Raw genomic sequence first — 14,855 nt, forward strand, 5'->3', positions numbered from 1 at the left:
AAAAGAGAATGCCCGGGGTGTGTGGGGTCCTTAATTATGCTGGCTGTTTTTCCGAGGCAGCGGGAAGTGTAGACAGAGTCAATGGATGGGAGGCTGGTTTGAGTGATGGATTGGGCTACATTCACGACCCTTTGTAGTTCCTTGCGGTCTTGGGCAGAGCAGGAGCCGTACCAAGCTGTGATACAACCAGAAAGAATGCTTTCTATGGTGCATCTGTAAGAGTTAAAGAATGGGGAACGTGTCTAACCAAACAGCTGACTGTGTGTGAGACAGTTGATGGAAGGTACACAATGCTGATGATGAGATCCTGTCGGAGTCCCATTCAAAAAGGAGCGAGAGAAAGGAGACTGGGACAAGCAAAAATGTAACAAATCAACAATAATTTGAGATCAGTCCGCTATAGGAAGAAGCTTGCGGTTACATAAAGACTTGGATTTCTATAGAGCCTTTCATAACCTCTTGACGTCACATAACATTTTACAGCCAGTGCGTAACTTCAGAAGTACAATCAGTGTTGTAACGTAAGAAACAAGGGCGTCAGTTTGTGCACAGCACTTCAGCAAGTCCATCTGAATGCCCAAAATCCTTCACACGCACGACGCATTATTTTTGGAGTGCAGTTACAGTTGATCTGTCACTATTTTGCATAGAGTAAGATCGATAACCGACTGGTCGAATTTTAAGAGGGGTGAATATTGGCCAGAATGCCCTAGTCTTTTTGGGTAATTCCTGAGCATTTTTAATGTACCATTGAGCAGGTCCGCAGGGCCTCGGTTTACGATCCTATCCGAAAGACCTTGGGGGGGATTTCTCTGGCCTTCCGGACGCATGTTTCCTAGCAGTTGGAGGTGAACAAAGAACAGTACAGCACAGGAACAGGCCCTTTGGCCCTCCAAGCCTGCGCCGTTCACGTTGTCCTATCCAGAGCAACCACTTATATTTCTCTGTTCCCCACCTGTTCATGTGTCTATCCAGATAAGTCTGAAATGTTGCTAACGTGTCTGCTTCAACCACCTCATTTGGCAGTGTTTTCCAGGCCCCCACCACTCTGTGTAAAAACATTTCCCCCGCACATCTCCACTGAACCTCTCCCCCCTTGGGCCCCCTTATAGTCGTCATTTCTGCCCTGGGAAAAAGATTCCTACAGTTCGCTGTTCATTGGCAGTGGGATTCTCTGGTCCCGCCGCTGTCAATGGGATTGCCGTGAAACCCGCGGGAGGGGGTGCGCTGCCAGCAGGAGCTGAGAATCCCACCGGCATGTGGGCGGCACGGTGGCACGGTGGTTAGCACTGCTGCCTCACAGCGCCAGAGACCCGGGTTTGATTCCCGGCTTGGGTCACTGTGTGTGTGGAGTTTGCACATTCTCCCCGTGTCTGCGTGGGTTTCCTCCGGGTGCTCCAGTTTCCTCCCACATTCTGAAAGATGTGCTGGTTAGGTGCATTGACCCAAACAGGCGGCGGACTGTGGCGACTAGGGGAATTTCACAGTAACTTCATTGCAGTGTTAATGTAAGCCTTACTTGTGACTAATAAATAAACTTTATACTTTATAAACGGCCCCCTATGTCTCCGACAATGACAGCACTTCAGCGTTGCACTGAGTGTTCAGCCTAGACAACAAGCCCGAGACCTGATGTAAGACAAAGCCCCTTACCCAGCAGTGAGGGTGGCACCAGTCAGCTGGCAATTGTTAGCAACTGCAAAACAAATCTCAAGATGGTAAGGCTCGCCGTATAAACAAGTTTAATTACTTCAGTCACCACTCCGCTTTGGGTACTTGGCTGTTTGTGTGCCTGTCGCTCATACTGGACTCAACCACACTCTGAGCTGACTCTGGTATCCAGCCTGGTTTGTTGCTGCATTTTTCACCACATTAGAAGAGTGGAGGATGAGGCTTTTACAACAACTTCTATAACTCGGGGAATGTTCACTGTGCAATGCTGTTAGCACATGGCCTACTGGAGGAGGGCCACAATTGTCTGAACAAGCTCTTCCCATTTCATCTGGATAAAGTTAACAAGGGCACGATCGCTGCATCTAGAATGTCAGGGTGGAATGCAGCCAAACTTCTTAACCGGAAAGGTTGACTGGAATGAATAAGATAGAACATTACAGCGCAGTACAGGCCCTTCGACCCTCGATGTTGCGCCGACCAGTGGAACCAATCTAAAGCCCCTCTAATCTACACTATTCCAATATCATCCATATGTTTATCCAATAACCATTTGAATGCTCTCAACGTTGACGAGTCCACTACTGCTGCAGGCAGGGCATTCCATGCCCTTACTACTCTCTGAGGGAGTAGGGAGGGATTTACCACATAACCAGGCACGTGTTTTACGGGGACAGGAGCTTCTGTCCTAATGTTGTTAATGAGGCTTCCTGTACCCCTCGCTGCCATGGAACCCACGGCAGGGTGCACCATCCTGGTCTGATTTGGCGTTTAAAAAAGAATTCTTCATTTTTGCCATGGAGGTCTTGGTGGGGTGTGACGTCTTTGTCTCCTTGCCCTGGGAAGGTGGTGGTTTGATACAGCTGAACGGCTGTGACTGACCTCAGAGGTCAGCTAGAGAGTCAGTCACATTGGGGTGGGCCTGGAGTTGGGGGCAGCATGGTGGCACAGTGGTTAGCACTGCTGCCTCACAGCACCAGGGACCCGGGTTTGATTCCAGCCTCAGATCACTGTCGGTGTGGAGTTTGCACGTTCTCCTTGTGTCTGCGTGGGTTTCCTCCGGGTGCTCCAGTTTCCTCTCTCAGTCCAAAGATGGGGGGTTTAGGTGGATTAGCCAAGCTAAATTGCCCCTTAGTGTCAGGGGGACTAGCAAGGGTAAGTGCATGGGTTATGGGGATAGGGATTGTGGTTGGTGTGGACCCAATGGGTCGAGTGGTCTCCTTCTGCACTGTAGGATTCTATGAGTTACATGTGAGCCGGACGGCAGGTTTCCTTCACTACAGGGCCTAAATGAAACAGTTAGGCTTTTGACAACAATCGGCCAGCCTCTTGGTCGTTTTAGCCGATGGAGGTTTATATTTCCAGAATGTTCCTTTGAACCTGAATTAAAAATCTCAAACCGCCGCAGTGGGATTTGAACTCTGAATTTATCAGTCCAGCTCTCTGGATTACCGGTTGAGTAACATAGCCACAGTGGAGCGCCATACCTCCAAATCGGCCTGCTCAATTGGAACTGAATGTGGATAAACCCCAGGAAGCCAGGCCCAGCCTGAATGATTGGCATATGTGGAAATTGCTTGGCCCTTGTACATCATAGAATCTGCAGTGCACAAGGAGGCCATTTGGCCCATCGAGCCTGCACCAACAACAATCCCACCCAGGCCCTATCCCCATAACCCCATGCACTTATCCTAGCTCGTCCCCCTGACACTAAGGGGCAATTTACCATGGCCAATCAACCTAACCTGCACAGCTTTGGACTGTGAGAGGAAACCAGAGCACTGGGGGAAACCCACGCAGACACGGGGAGAGTGTGCAAACTTCACACAGACCCAAGTGACCCAAGCCAGGAATCGAACCCGGGTCCCTGGCGCTGGGAGGCAGCAGTGCTAACCACTGTGCCACCGTGCCGCTCCGAGTGCTGTGTTTGGATCACTGACTTGATGGTAGTTTGATAAATTGCAGTGGTCACGGTATGTGTAACCTGATTAGCTATTGATCTGAAATCTCAATCCAAAGACTGCAGTGTTTTAAACTTAATGAGCTGTTTTAACAAAGGCAAAAGCCTGGAGCTGCTTCAGTGGCTCACCTCAGCATATTAAGTAATTCACATAAAAATACATGTCCACATATTCGCCTCACTGCAGTTCAGAGTCAGACATTATTCGATCGAAAGGTACAAGATCCTGCGGGGTATTGACAGGGTGGATGTGGGGAAGATGTTTCCTCTTGTGGGGGAATCTAGTACTGGGGGTGTCGCTGTTTAAAAATAGGGGGAACACCCATTTCAAATGGAGTTGAGACAAAATGTTTTCCCTCAGAGGGTCGTGAGTCTTTGGAACTTTCTTCCTGCGAAGGCAGTGGAAGCCAAGTCTTTGAATAGTTCCGAGGCAGAGGTGGATAGATTCTCAGCAACCAGTGGGGTGGTAAGTTATCGGGGCGGGGGGAGGTGAGATACAGATTTGAGGTTACTATCCAAACGGCCATGGTCTTATCGAATGGCGGAGCAGGCGCGAGGGGCTGAATGGCCTACTCCTTGTTCCTATGTTCATGTTTTATTTTAATTTATTTGTGGGGCATGGGGGTCGCTGGCTGGCCAGCATTTTATTGCCCATCACTAGTTGCCCTTGTTCAGAGGGCAGTTGAGAGTCAGCCACATTGCTGTGGCTCTGTTGTCGCATGTAGGCCAGACCAGGTAAGGACAGCAGATTTCCTTCTCTAAAGGACATCAGTGAACCAGATGGGTTTTTCCAACAATCATTTCATGGTAGATTCTTAATTTTTTTATTGAATTCAAAATCCACCATCTGTCGTGGTGGGATTCGAACCCTGGTCCCCAGAACATTAGCTGAGTTTCTGGATTAATAGTCTAGCGATAATACCACTGGGCTGTCACCTCCCCTAGTATAAAGTGCTTTGACATCTTTTGACATCATAAGGCCTGGTATAAATGCGAGAGTTGGCAGGACCTTACCCCAGGGTGTGGCCTGGGCTGACTCTGTGATTTAACCAGTGGTATGTAATCGAGAAGAAAAGGCCTCGATAACTCAGGATCCTCTCTGGCCCAACGCTTTCTTTTTTCTCCGGTCACGAGGGTGACCCCAAGTGTCAGAGGATTGAGTTAGCAAGAAATTCTGAATAAACCGGAACTCCTTAGCCTTAAAAGAAGCCACGCCTCAGAAATATTTCACAAGAGTGCATGGCATTGAGATACTTCAGGATAAATGGCAACAGGAGGACACTGAGAAACAAAATATATTTATGGTGGCACGGTGGCACAGTGGTTAGCATTGCTGCCTCACAGCGCCAGTGAACCAGGTTCGATTCCCGGCTTGGGTCACTGTCTGTGTGGAGTCTACACATTCTCCCCGTGTCTGCGCGGGTTTCCTCCGGGTGCTCTGGTTTCCTTCCACAGTCCAAAGGTTTGGTGGATTGGCCATGCTAAATTGCCCCTTAATGTCAGAGGGACTAGCTAGGGTAAATGCATGGGGTAACGGGGATAGGGCCTGGGTGGGATTGTGGTCAGTGCAGGCTCGATGGGCCAAATGGCCTCCTTCTGCAGTGTAGGGATTCTATGATTCTATCGATTTGGAATCGATACCAGGAAACTCTTTGCGCAAATTCTTAACTCGGGGAAGGGATGAAAAAGAAAATGTGGGAATGACACAACAGGCCCATCAGAAACTGTGAAGAGACAAGAGGGATTAATGATTCGGGTTAATCCGTTCTGACAAATTCCATGGCCTAGATTTCTTCAACACAGTTGTTGACTGATTAACCGCGATCCCTATTTTGCTGTTCCTGTTTCACCTGGGTCAACATTCATAGTTCAATTCTGCAAGAAATCCCAACTGGAGTGAACTGCCAGAGGGGGGACTAAAACTTTGGAATCATTTAAGACAAGGACATCCAAATGGCGAACTTCGATACGCAGGCCGATCTGAGGCCTGGTAACCGGCCCAGGCTAAATTGGCCCAGTTATTTTCTGGTTTTTTTGCTTGAATTCAATGAGCCTGTGGCTTTAGAAGGAATTGCTTAATGTGTTCATGTCTCGTTGGTAATAAATCGAAAATCCAAGCACCAAAGTCTTTGTGGATAAGTGTGAGGTTATCCATTTTGGCAGAAGAAATAGAAAAGCAAATTATTACCTCAATGGAAAGCAGATTCAAAATGCGTCCGGTCAGAGGGATCTGGCTGTTCTATATTCATGAATTGCAGAAAGTCGTCATGCAGGTGCAACATGTAATAAAAAAAGGCAAATGGGATGTTGGCATTTATTGCAAAGGGACTGGAGTATAAAAGGTGTGAAGTGTTGTTGCAATTGTATAGGGTGTTGGTGAGACCACATCTGAAGTTTTGTGTCCCGTTTTGGTCTCCTTATTTGAGGAAGGGTGTGGTGGCATTGGAGGCAGCTCAGAGGAGGTTCACCAGATTGACTCCGGGGATGAAAGGGTTGATGTGTGAGGAGAGGTTAAACAGTTTGGGCCTATACTCGCTGGAGTTTAGAAGGATGAGAGGGGATCTGATCGAGGTGTATAACATTTTAAAAGTCATTGATAAAGTAAATGTAGACCAACTGTTTCCTCTTATGGGGCAATCTAGAACAAGAGGTCACAGGTATAGGTGGAGAGGCGGTAGATTTAAAACTGAGATGAGGAGGAACTACTTCTCGCAGAGAGTGGTGAATTTGTGGAACTCGTTGCCCCAGAGCGCGGTGGAATCTGAATCATTGAATGGTTTCAGGAAGGAGATAGATATATTTCCAATTTAAAAAATGGATATGGGGAACAGGTGGGGAGGTGGATTTGAGACCAGGGAGAGATCATCCATGATCTGATTGAATAGCGGAGCAGGCTCGAGGGGCTGAATTTTCCCACTTCTGTTGCTAATTCCTACGTTCCTAAAGATTTCCAGAAGACATTGGAAAAATAGAAGTGTGCACCATTGGACCTAACCTTAGGACATGGATGAGTAATTCTTTTAGGATATGGGAGACAGCCAATAGGGATAAACATTCTCTCATTAGTGGGATAGTTTCCCAAGTATCTGTACTGGAGCCTCAGCTTTCACCATCTCTATCGATGGCTTTGGTGAAGGAATAATGCATATTTATGGTTTGTGCAGACTCGGTGGGCCGAATGGCCTCCTTCTGCACTGTAGGATTCTATGATTCGAACAGGGTCAAATGTCCTTTTTCTGCACTATAAGGATTCTGTGATTCTATGATAAATAGACTTGTGATCCCTGAGCCTTCGTGTCGCTTATCAATGTGGCCCTAAAAAATAGGAGTTTGGAAATCCCTGACTTGAAGGAAATGGGAATGCTGTAATAGGTGGGAGAGACTATAAGATTAATGGGATGTGGTTTGTTGACCATTCATATTTATCCAGTGTTCTCATTGTGACAATGGTGCATGGCCTTGTCAAAATTAAAATGGCCAAAAGCCTTTTATTCCTTGAGGATGCCCCTTTAACCGAGGTCATGTCACACTGTAGCTGATGGCCCTTTGAAACAACACAGCATTTAAGTTATGAAGATAGATTGGAGAGGTTGGGACTGTTCTGCTTGGAGAGAAGGCGGTGAAGAGGAGGTTTGATAGAGATGTTCAAAATCATGAGGGAGCTGGACAGAGTAGAGGGAGAAACTTGCACAAGGATCGAGAACAAGAGGGCACAGATCTGAAGTGATTTGCAAAAGAAGCAAATGTGATGTGAGAAAAAACTTTTCACACTGAGTGGCTCAGATCTGGAATGAATTGCTTGGAAGTGTGATGGAGGCAGGTTCAATCGGGGCATTCAAGAAGGTATTAGATGATTACTTGAATAGAAATGCTGTGCAGGAGTACGGGGAAAAGACAGGAGAATGGCACTAAATCATAATTTATTTTATTTGTCACATGTAGGCTCACATTAACACTGCAATGAAGTTACTGTGAAAATCCCCTAGTCGCCACACTCCGGCGCCTGTTCGGGTACACTGAGGGAGAATTTATCATGGCCAATTCACCTGACCTGCACATCTTTGGACTGTGGGAGGAAACCCACCCAGACACGGGGAGAATGTGCAAACTCCACACAGACAGTGACCCAAGCCGGGAATCGAACCCGGGTCCCTGGCGCTGTGAGGCAGCAGTGCTAACCACTGTGCCACCGTGCTGCCCATAATGCTCATTTGAAGAGCCGGTGCAGACACAATGATTTTGATTTGATTTATTATTGTCACATGTGTTAGCATACAGTGAAAAGTATTGTTTCTTGTGCGCTATACAGACAAAACATACCGTTCATAGAGAAGGAAACGAGAGAGTGCAGAGTGTAGCGTTACAGTCATAGCTAGAGTGTAGAGACAAATCCATTCAAAAGTCTGATGGTAGCAGGGAAGAAGCTGTTCTTGAGTCGGTTGGTACGTGTCCTCAGACTTTTGTACCTTTTTCCCGAAGGAAGAAGGTGGAAGAGAGAATGTCCGGGATACGTGGGGTCCTTGATTATGCTGGCTGCTTTGCCAAGGCAGCGGGAAATGCAGACAGAGTCAATGGATGGGAGGCTGGTTTGCGTGATGGATTGGGCTACATTCACGATCGTTTGTAGTTCCTTGCGGTTTTGGGCAGAGCAGGAGCCATACCAAGCTGTGATACATCCGGAAAGGATGCTTTCAATGGTGCATCTGTAGAAGTTGGTGAGAGTTGTCGCGGACATGCTGAATTTCCTTAGTCTTCTGAGAAAGTTGGTGGGCCTCCCAAATGGCCTCCTCCTGCTCTGTAACAATTCTGTGATTGTTTTGAAGTGGAGGAAAAATAATCCAGTCTGGTCAGAATTGCGTAGATTTAACTTTAATTTATTTTATTCTCCCTGGTTCAGATTCTGGAGAGGACGCTGGAGCCAGACAGTTCGGATGAAGAGCCTCCACCTGTGTATTCTCCCCCTGCCTACGACATGCATGTATTCGACCAGAGTTATCCACAGCTCCCTCCCTTGCCACCTCGACGGTAAGCGCCACAACTGCGGTCAACCTCTTGCATTTGCTCGTGACCTGGGCCCGTGCGGGTGAGGGTCTCCCACTCGGAGCAGTCAGAATGGTCCAGTGCCCACTTGCTCTGCCTTTCAGTCAATGCCAGCTCAAGTCACACCAAGGCCACCTCCTGGATTTGGAGAGACATTGCACCTTTGGCCAATAGTAGCTCAGTTGGCGCACATTATTCCAGATTTGGCAATCCGTCCTTGAACGAGGATCAGTTCCCTCTCGGGGAACAGGGAGGTCACTTTCCGTTCAGCTTGGCTCATAACCAGCATCGGAGAGTGGGAGGCAGCTAACGCCTGGTGTCACACCCTGGCACCACCTTAAATTCTTCCTGTCATTTTTCTAGGAGGGAAGGAACCTGAAGGTGAAGAATATTCCCACATTGTGGTAAAGCTGGGAAGTGTTGGTGGTAGAAAGCTGTCTGAAATGAATGGTTCAGGATAAGCCACTATGTTGGTCTTAACAACAAGGTGCCCCCTGACCCTGTCGCCCATCGCTTTGCTCAGCTTTCTACAGCTCAGGGCTTTCAATGTGCTGTTGGACACACATGGGGGCTTTCAGAGGTCAGCACAAGGAATAGAAGCAGGATTAGGCCCCCAGGCCCTTCAAGCCTGCCCCGCCATTCAATACAATCATGGTTGATCTGTGCCGACCTCAGCTCCTTTTCTGTGCCATTTCCCCATAGCCCTCTCTCCCTCGATCGATCAAATATTTATCCACCTCCACTTTAAATACTTCTAATGATCCAGCCCCCACTGCCCTTTGGGGGGCAGAGAATTCCAGAGATTCACCACCCTCTGCGAGAAGAAATTTCTACGCCCCTCAGTTTTAAATGACCGACCCTTTGTAACTATGTCCCCTTGTTCCAGACTCTACAACTAATGAAAACATAGAACCCCTACAGCGCAGAAGGAGGCTACTTAGCCCATCGAGTCTGCAGCGACCACAATCCCACCCAGGCCCCACCTCCGCAGCCCCACACATTTAATCCCCCTGACACTAGGGTCAATTTAGCATGGCCAATCAACCTAACCCGCACATCTTTGGACTGTGGGAGGAAACCAGAGCGCCCGGAGGAAACCCACGCAGACACGGGGAGATGTTCAAACAGACAGTCACCCGAGGCTGGAATTGAACCCGGGTCCCTGGCGCCGTGAAGCAGCAGTGCTAACCACTGTGCCACCCTAATTCCCTATCTACCCTGTCAAGCCCCCACAGAATCTTATATGTTTGAATAAGGTCACCCCTCCTCTAAACCCCGGAGGATAGGGATCTTTCCTTGGATCAGCTTTTGAAATACCATGCAGATATGGGTTTATTCGGGATATCAAGTATTCAATGATAAATTTTATAAAGAACATAGCAGGCTGGCACTTATTATTATGGTCCAAGACAAAACTCCCCCCCCCCCCCCCCCCCCCCCCCAGCTGCTGGTAGGCTTCAGTTAGGGGCCAATAATGTGTTTAAATTGACAAAGTTTGTGATTCAATCACTTGCTCAGTAAATAAAACCACAAGACTCCATAGGTTTTCAACAAACAAAAATATGCTTTACTATACAAGATCTAAAAGATAAAACAATTTACAATATCTATCTTATACTCTAACATTCAGGGTTAATGTGAGGTGCGTGTGAATTAACCGGCAAACTGTGGTCAAACACACCGCACTGCACAATAAATAGTAAATGCGACCAAGATAGATTCCATGGATTTTTCAACAACCAACACAGATGTTAGTAAACATTTTGAATCAACCAATCTCATTCAAATTCTTGTCTTCCTCGTGATTTTTCACTTAATTCCCTCAAAACCACTTTATCTTGGACTGTTTGAACAACTGAACACCTCCCAGGGTTTCAATCCCATCTCCTGAGATTCCATTCTCCTGGACTGCTAAGTCTGCACTCCAACCTTTATTTACTGCTGCAATTTCAGCTCTTTAATAACTGGCTAGCTTCCCGGGGGCTTGCACTGCCCCTTTCACCAAGCTCCAATCTCCCCAGCTACACCAAGCAATGAATGGCTCCCAGGGCTGCTTCTGAGCCCTAACCAGTTTCAGCGTGAAGCCTTGTGGTGGCCTTATGCCGCCTTCCCATCTCCCCAGGACTTCTCCTGAGCCCCACGGAGCCAGCTATCAGCAGCACTTTTGCTGCCTGCAGCCTGTTTTGGGCAGCATTTTATTCAGTATGGTCTGTTCCCCTGCCGCAGAACACTCACTCTGAGACACTGCTTGTGGAGTGCACCATATGTGGACCCTGACAGAAAAGGAACTGTAATGACCTCGTGTATCCTTGTTCCGACCCCACTTGGTCCATGTGAAGTTGGAAAATTTGAGAGGATGAAATGAAAGGATTTGCATGACCCGACTGGGGTATTTGTTTCACTATTTCTGCATTTCCAGGCTCAGATTTCTACAGATCCCACGCCATCCAAGGGCTGCTTAATTTAATTGTCTCTCGGGATGTGGGCGACACTGGCAACACCACATTTATTACCCATTTCCAGTGACCCTGAGAAGGTGGTGATGGTCTGCTCCCCAGGATGTGCCTGTTGGTACAACTGAGGGAAAACATTTTTTAGTGTCGCTTGTCAGTCAGTCCACATAGAAGGGGCAAGCTTTAAAATTCGATCATGGGACGTGGGCCTCACTGGTTGGGCAAGCATTTATTGCCCATCCCTAATAGCCCTTGAACTGAGTGGCTTGCTAGGTCATTTCAGAAGGCAGTTAAGAGTCAACCACATTGCTGTGGGTCTGGAGTCACATGTAGGCCAGACCGGGTAAGGACAACAGATTTCCTTCCCTCAAGGACACTACTGAACCAGATGGGTTTTTAAGCCAATCAACGATGATTTCACGATCATCAGTAGACTTTTAATTCCAGATTTTTACTGGATTCAAATTTCACCATCTGCCGTGGTGGGATCCAAACCCGGGTCCCTGGAACATGAAGCTGAGTCTCTGGATTGCTAGTCTAGTGACAATACCACTACACCACTGCCACCCCTCAGTTCCCATCTCTTGAATCAGTTAGGTTTTCTTGACAACCGGCCATTTTGCTGTTGTTTTTACTACACTAGCCCATAAGTTATTAAGACTTAATGAGGTGAACTCACAGCTTGGTAGGGATTGATTTGACATCTCAACTTGTACCACAGTAACCACAATAGCATAGGATCCACATAGTCAAGCAGAACACTTCAGTCCCTCAAAACCATGGCAGAAGATTTAAGTTTAAGTGTATTTATTAGTGTCACAAGTAGGCTTACATTAACACTGCAATGAAGTTACTGTGAAAATCCCCTAGTCGCCACAGTCCGGTGCCTGTTCGGGTACACTGAGGGAGAATTTAGCATGGCCAATGCACCCTAACAGGCACATCTTTCGGGCTGTGGGAGGAAACCGGAGCACCCGGAGGAAACCCACGCAGACACGGGGAGAACGTGCAGACTCCACACAGACAGTGACTCAAACTGGGAATCGAACCCGGGTCCCTGGCGCTGTGAGGCAGCAGTGCTAACCCCCACTGTGCCAATTTGTCACTTTCCTCTATGAATTCAGTCCCTGCCATGTGTCTGCAAAAGGGCGTTGGGTGATATTCCAATTGGGAGATATTCTTCGCGGGAGAGTTTAGACAGTGGATAGCGACAAGTGATTGAAGATGGAGTGGAGAAGTATCATAACTGGTGCTGGTCCACCCCACATTTACTTTGTAAAGTGATCGGGGGAGAGGCATTTCATTGAATGATCTGCCTCTCACTTGCTGTAAGAGTTTACTTTGGATCCTGTGACGTACTTAATACTTGCAGTTTCATTATTGCCGCAAACCTTCAAGAGGAACCATCGTTTGTTTTATAAGTTGCTGCTTGAATCTAGCTGTTCCATCTCCAGCTGTTTGGTTTGACACCAAGCTTGAGGGTATATGAACAGAAATAATATTTAAATGCCCCTTGTCAAACTGAATCAGGCTTCACGGTGGACTGGGCCTTAAGCGACTGAACTATTTGAGCAGTGATTAAACCTGATGTGGCTGCATTACTGTCACTATTTTGTTGCACTATCTATTTGGTGTCACTTTGGTTGTCTTCCCCTCAAAGAAGAATCATAGTTTAACGTTTATTTATATGCGTCACAAGTAGGCTTATTTATTTATTAGTCACAAGTAGGCTTACATTAACACTGCAATGAAGTTACTGTGAAAATCCCCCAGTCGCCACACTCCGGGTACACTGAGGGAGAATTTAGCATGGCCAGTGCACCTAACCAGCATATCTTTCGGACTGTGGGAGGAAACCCACGCAGACATGGGGAGAACATGCAGACTCCACACAGTGACCCAAGCCAGGAATTGAACCCTGGTGCTGTGAGGCAGATGGAATCTTGGTGTAGCATCTCATCTTAAAGAAAATCGATCTTAACTACAAGTCCCCGTTTTCGCATATCAGTTTGAATCCATGTCTCCTTATTTGGGAACAGCTAGAAACATCACCAATGTTCTTAGTTTCCATTTTACTCCCATTAAGATCCTAAAATCTTAATCTCTAAACTGCCTTTGTATCAATGTAAATTCCCCTCCAAGTCACCCACCATCCTGAGTTGGAAACATATCGCCGTTCCTTTGCTGGAATCCTCCCTCCCTCCCTAACAGCGCTGTGGGTGTACCTACACACCACATGGACTGCAACGGTTCAGGAAGGCAGCTCGCCACCACCTTCTCAAGGGGCAATTAGGGATGGGCAATAAATGCTGGCCTAGAATGAAGCCCACATCTCATAAATGAATAAATAAAATGCAGCCATTCTTGGTACCATTAGTCTTTCATAGGATCACAGAACCTACAGGGCAGAAAGAGGCCATTTGGCCCATCAAGCCCGCACCGCCAACAATTCCACCCAGCTCCTATCCCCGCAACTCCATATTTACCCTCCTAATCCCCCTGACACTAAGGGTCAATTTTGCATGGCCAATCCACCTAACCCTCACAGCTTTGGGAGGAGACCGGAGGAAACCCACGCAGACATGGGGAGAATGTGCAAACTCCACACAGACAGTGACCCAAGCCGGGAATCGAACCCGGGTCCCTGGCGCTGTGAGGCAGCAGTGCTAACCACTGTGCCACCGTGCCGTCTTCATTGTTAATGCTGTTGGAATGGAGGGAGGGTCTGTCTCTGACACCTGTCTCAGGTGTTCAATTCCATTTATCAAATAGTTTGTGTTAATATCTTTACCCAACTGCTCTTAGCTCTATCGATAAGTGCGTCCACCATAACGTCCAGTAGAATTTGTGACCCCGATATTTGCACCAAATTCCCAACACAGAAACAGGACACACGTCCCAACTGGTCACTCGCCATCCTGGAGTGGAACCATCTGCAGAGACCATTCAAATCCCTGCTACAACCTGTGCACAATCTTCACTTCCCGCCGATAGGATTTTTCATCAAGCGTATGACCATAGAATCTCTCCAGTACAAAAGGAGGCCATTCGGCCCATCGAGCCTGCACCGGCAACAATCCTACCCAGGCCCTATCCCCATCACCCCACATATTTACCCTAGCTAATCCCCCTGACACTAAGGGGGCAATTTAGCATGGCCAATCCACCTAACCCGCACATCTTTGGAGTCAGCATGGGATGGGGAACAGGCTCATGTGATCAATGATAATGAAAACTTGCTGCTACACGGATCCTGGTCCTGCTGTAGCTGCAGATTGTGGCCACTAGGGGTGATATAGCTCCACTGATGCACTGAGAGACAAGAGATGGGGGCAGCACAGACACCAGAAGGATCAGTTGGGCCAAATGGCCTGCTTCTGCACTGTAGGTTCTTTGTAATTCTGTGTAAGCAATGTCTTGGGCGGGGAGGGGGGGGGGGGGGGGGCGGATTACATATGAAATGTGGCCTGGCATATTGTCCCGTTCCTGATTAACCCATTGTGGCTGCAGGCTTGACGTACAGAATGTCGGTGGAAAGCAGTCTAAGATATGGTATCGGAACTGGAACCCCCCGTTACTTGGCAACCTGCCTGATGACTTTCTGCGAATTTTACCACAGCAGCTGGATGTGGTGCAGGTGAGCTGGATTTTGATTATTTTTCTTCTTGCTGTGAGGACGCGAAGGCCCTTATGCACATTTGAAAGGATCGGGAGAGAAATCGAGATAAACG

At 47.7% G+C, this 14,855-nt stretch overlaps 1 protein-coding gene across 1 annotated transcript in view; it reads left to right on the top strand.

The window, feature by feature from the left end:
• heatr6 (HEAT repeat containing 6) overlaps window positions 1-14,855 on the top strand; it is a 179,009-nt gene that overhangs the window by 119,706 nt on the left and 44,448 nt on the right. Inside the window, exons 3-4 of the mRNA XM_078225889.1 lie at window positions 8,529-8,656; window positions 14,635-14,761. Of these exons, the coding sequence (XP_078082015.1) occupies window positions 8,529-8,656; window positions 14,635-14,761 (255 nt within the window). The remainder of the gene's footprint in view (window positions 1-8,528; window positions 8,657-14,634; window positions 14,762-14,855) is intronic.

Source organism: Mustelus asterias, chromosome 12, assembly GCF_964213995.1.
Source record: "Mustelus asterias chromosome 12, sMusAst1.hap1.1, whole genome shotgun sequence".
NCBI classification, from domain to species: Eukaryota; Metazoa; Chordata; class Chondrichthyes; order Carcharhiniformes; family Triakidae; genus Mustelus; species Mustelus asterias.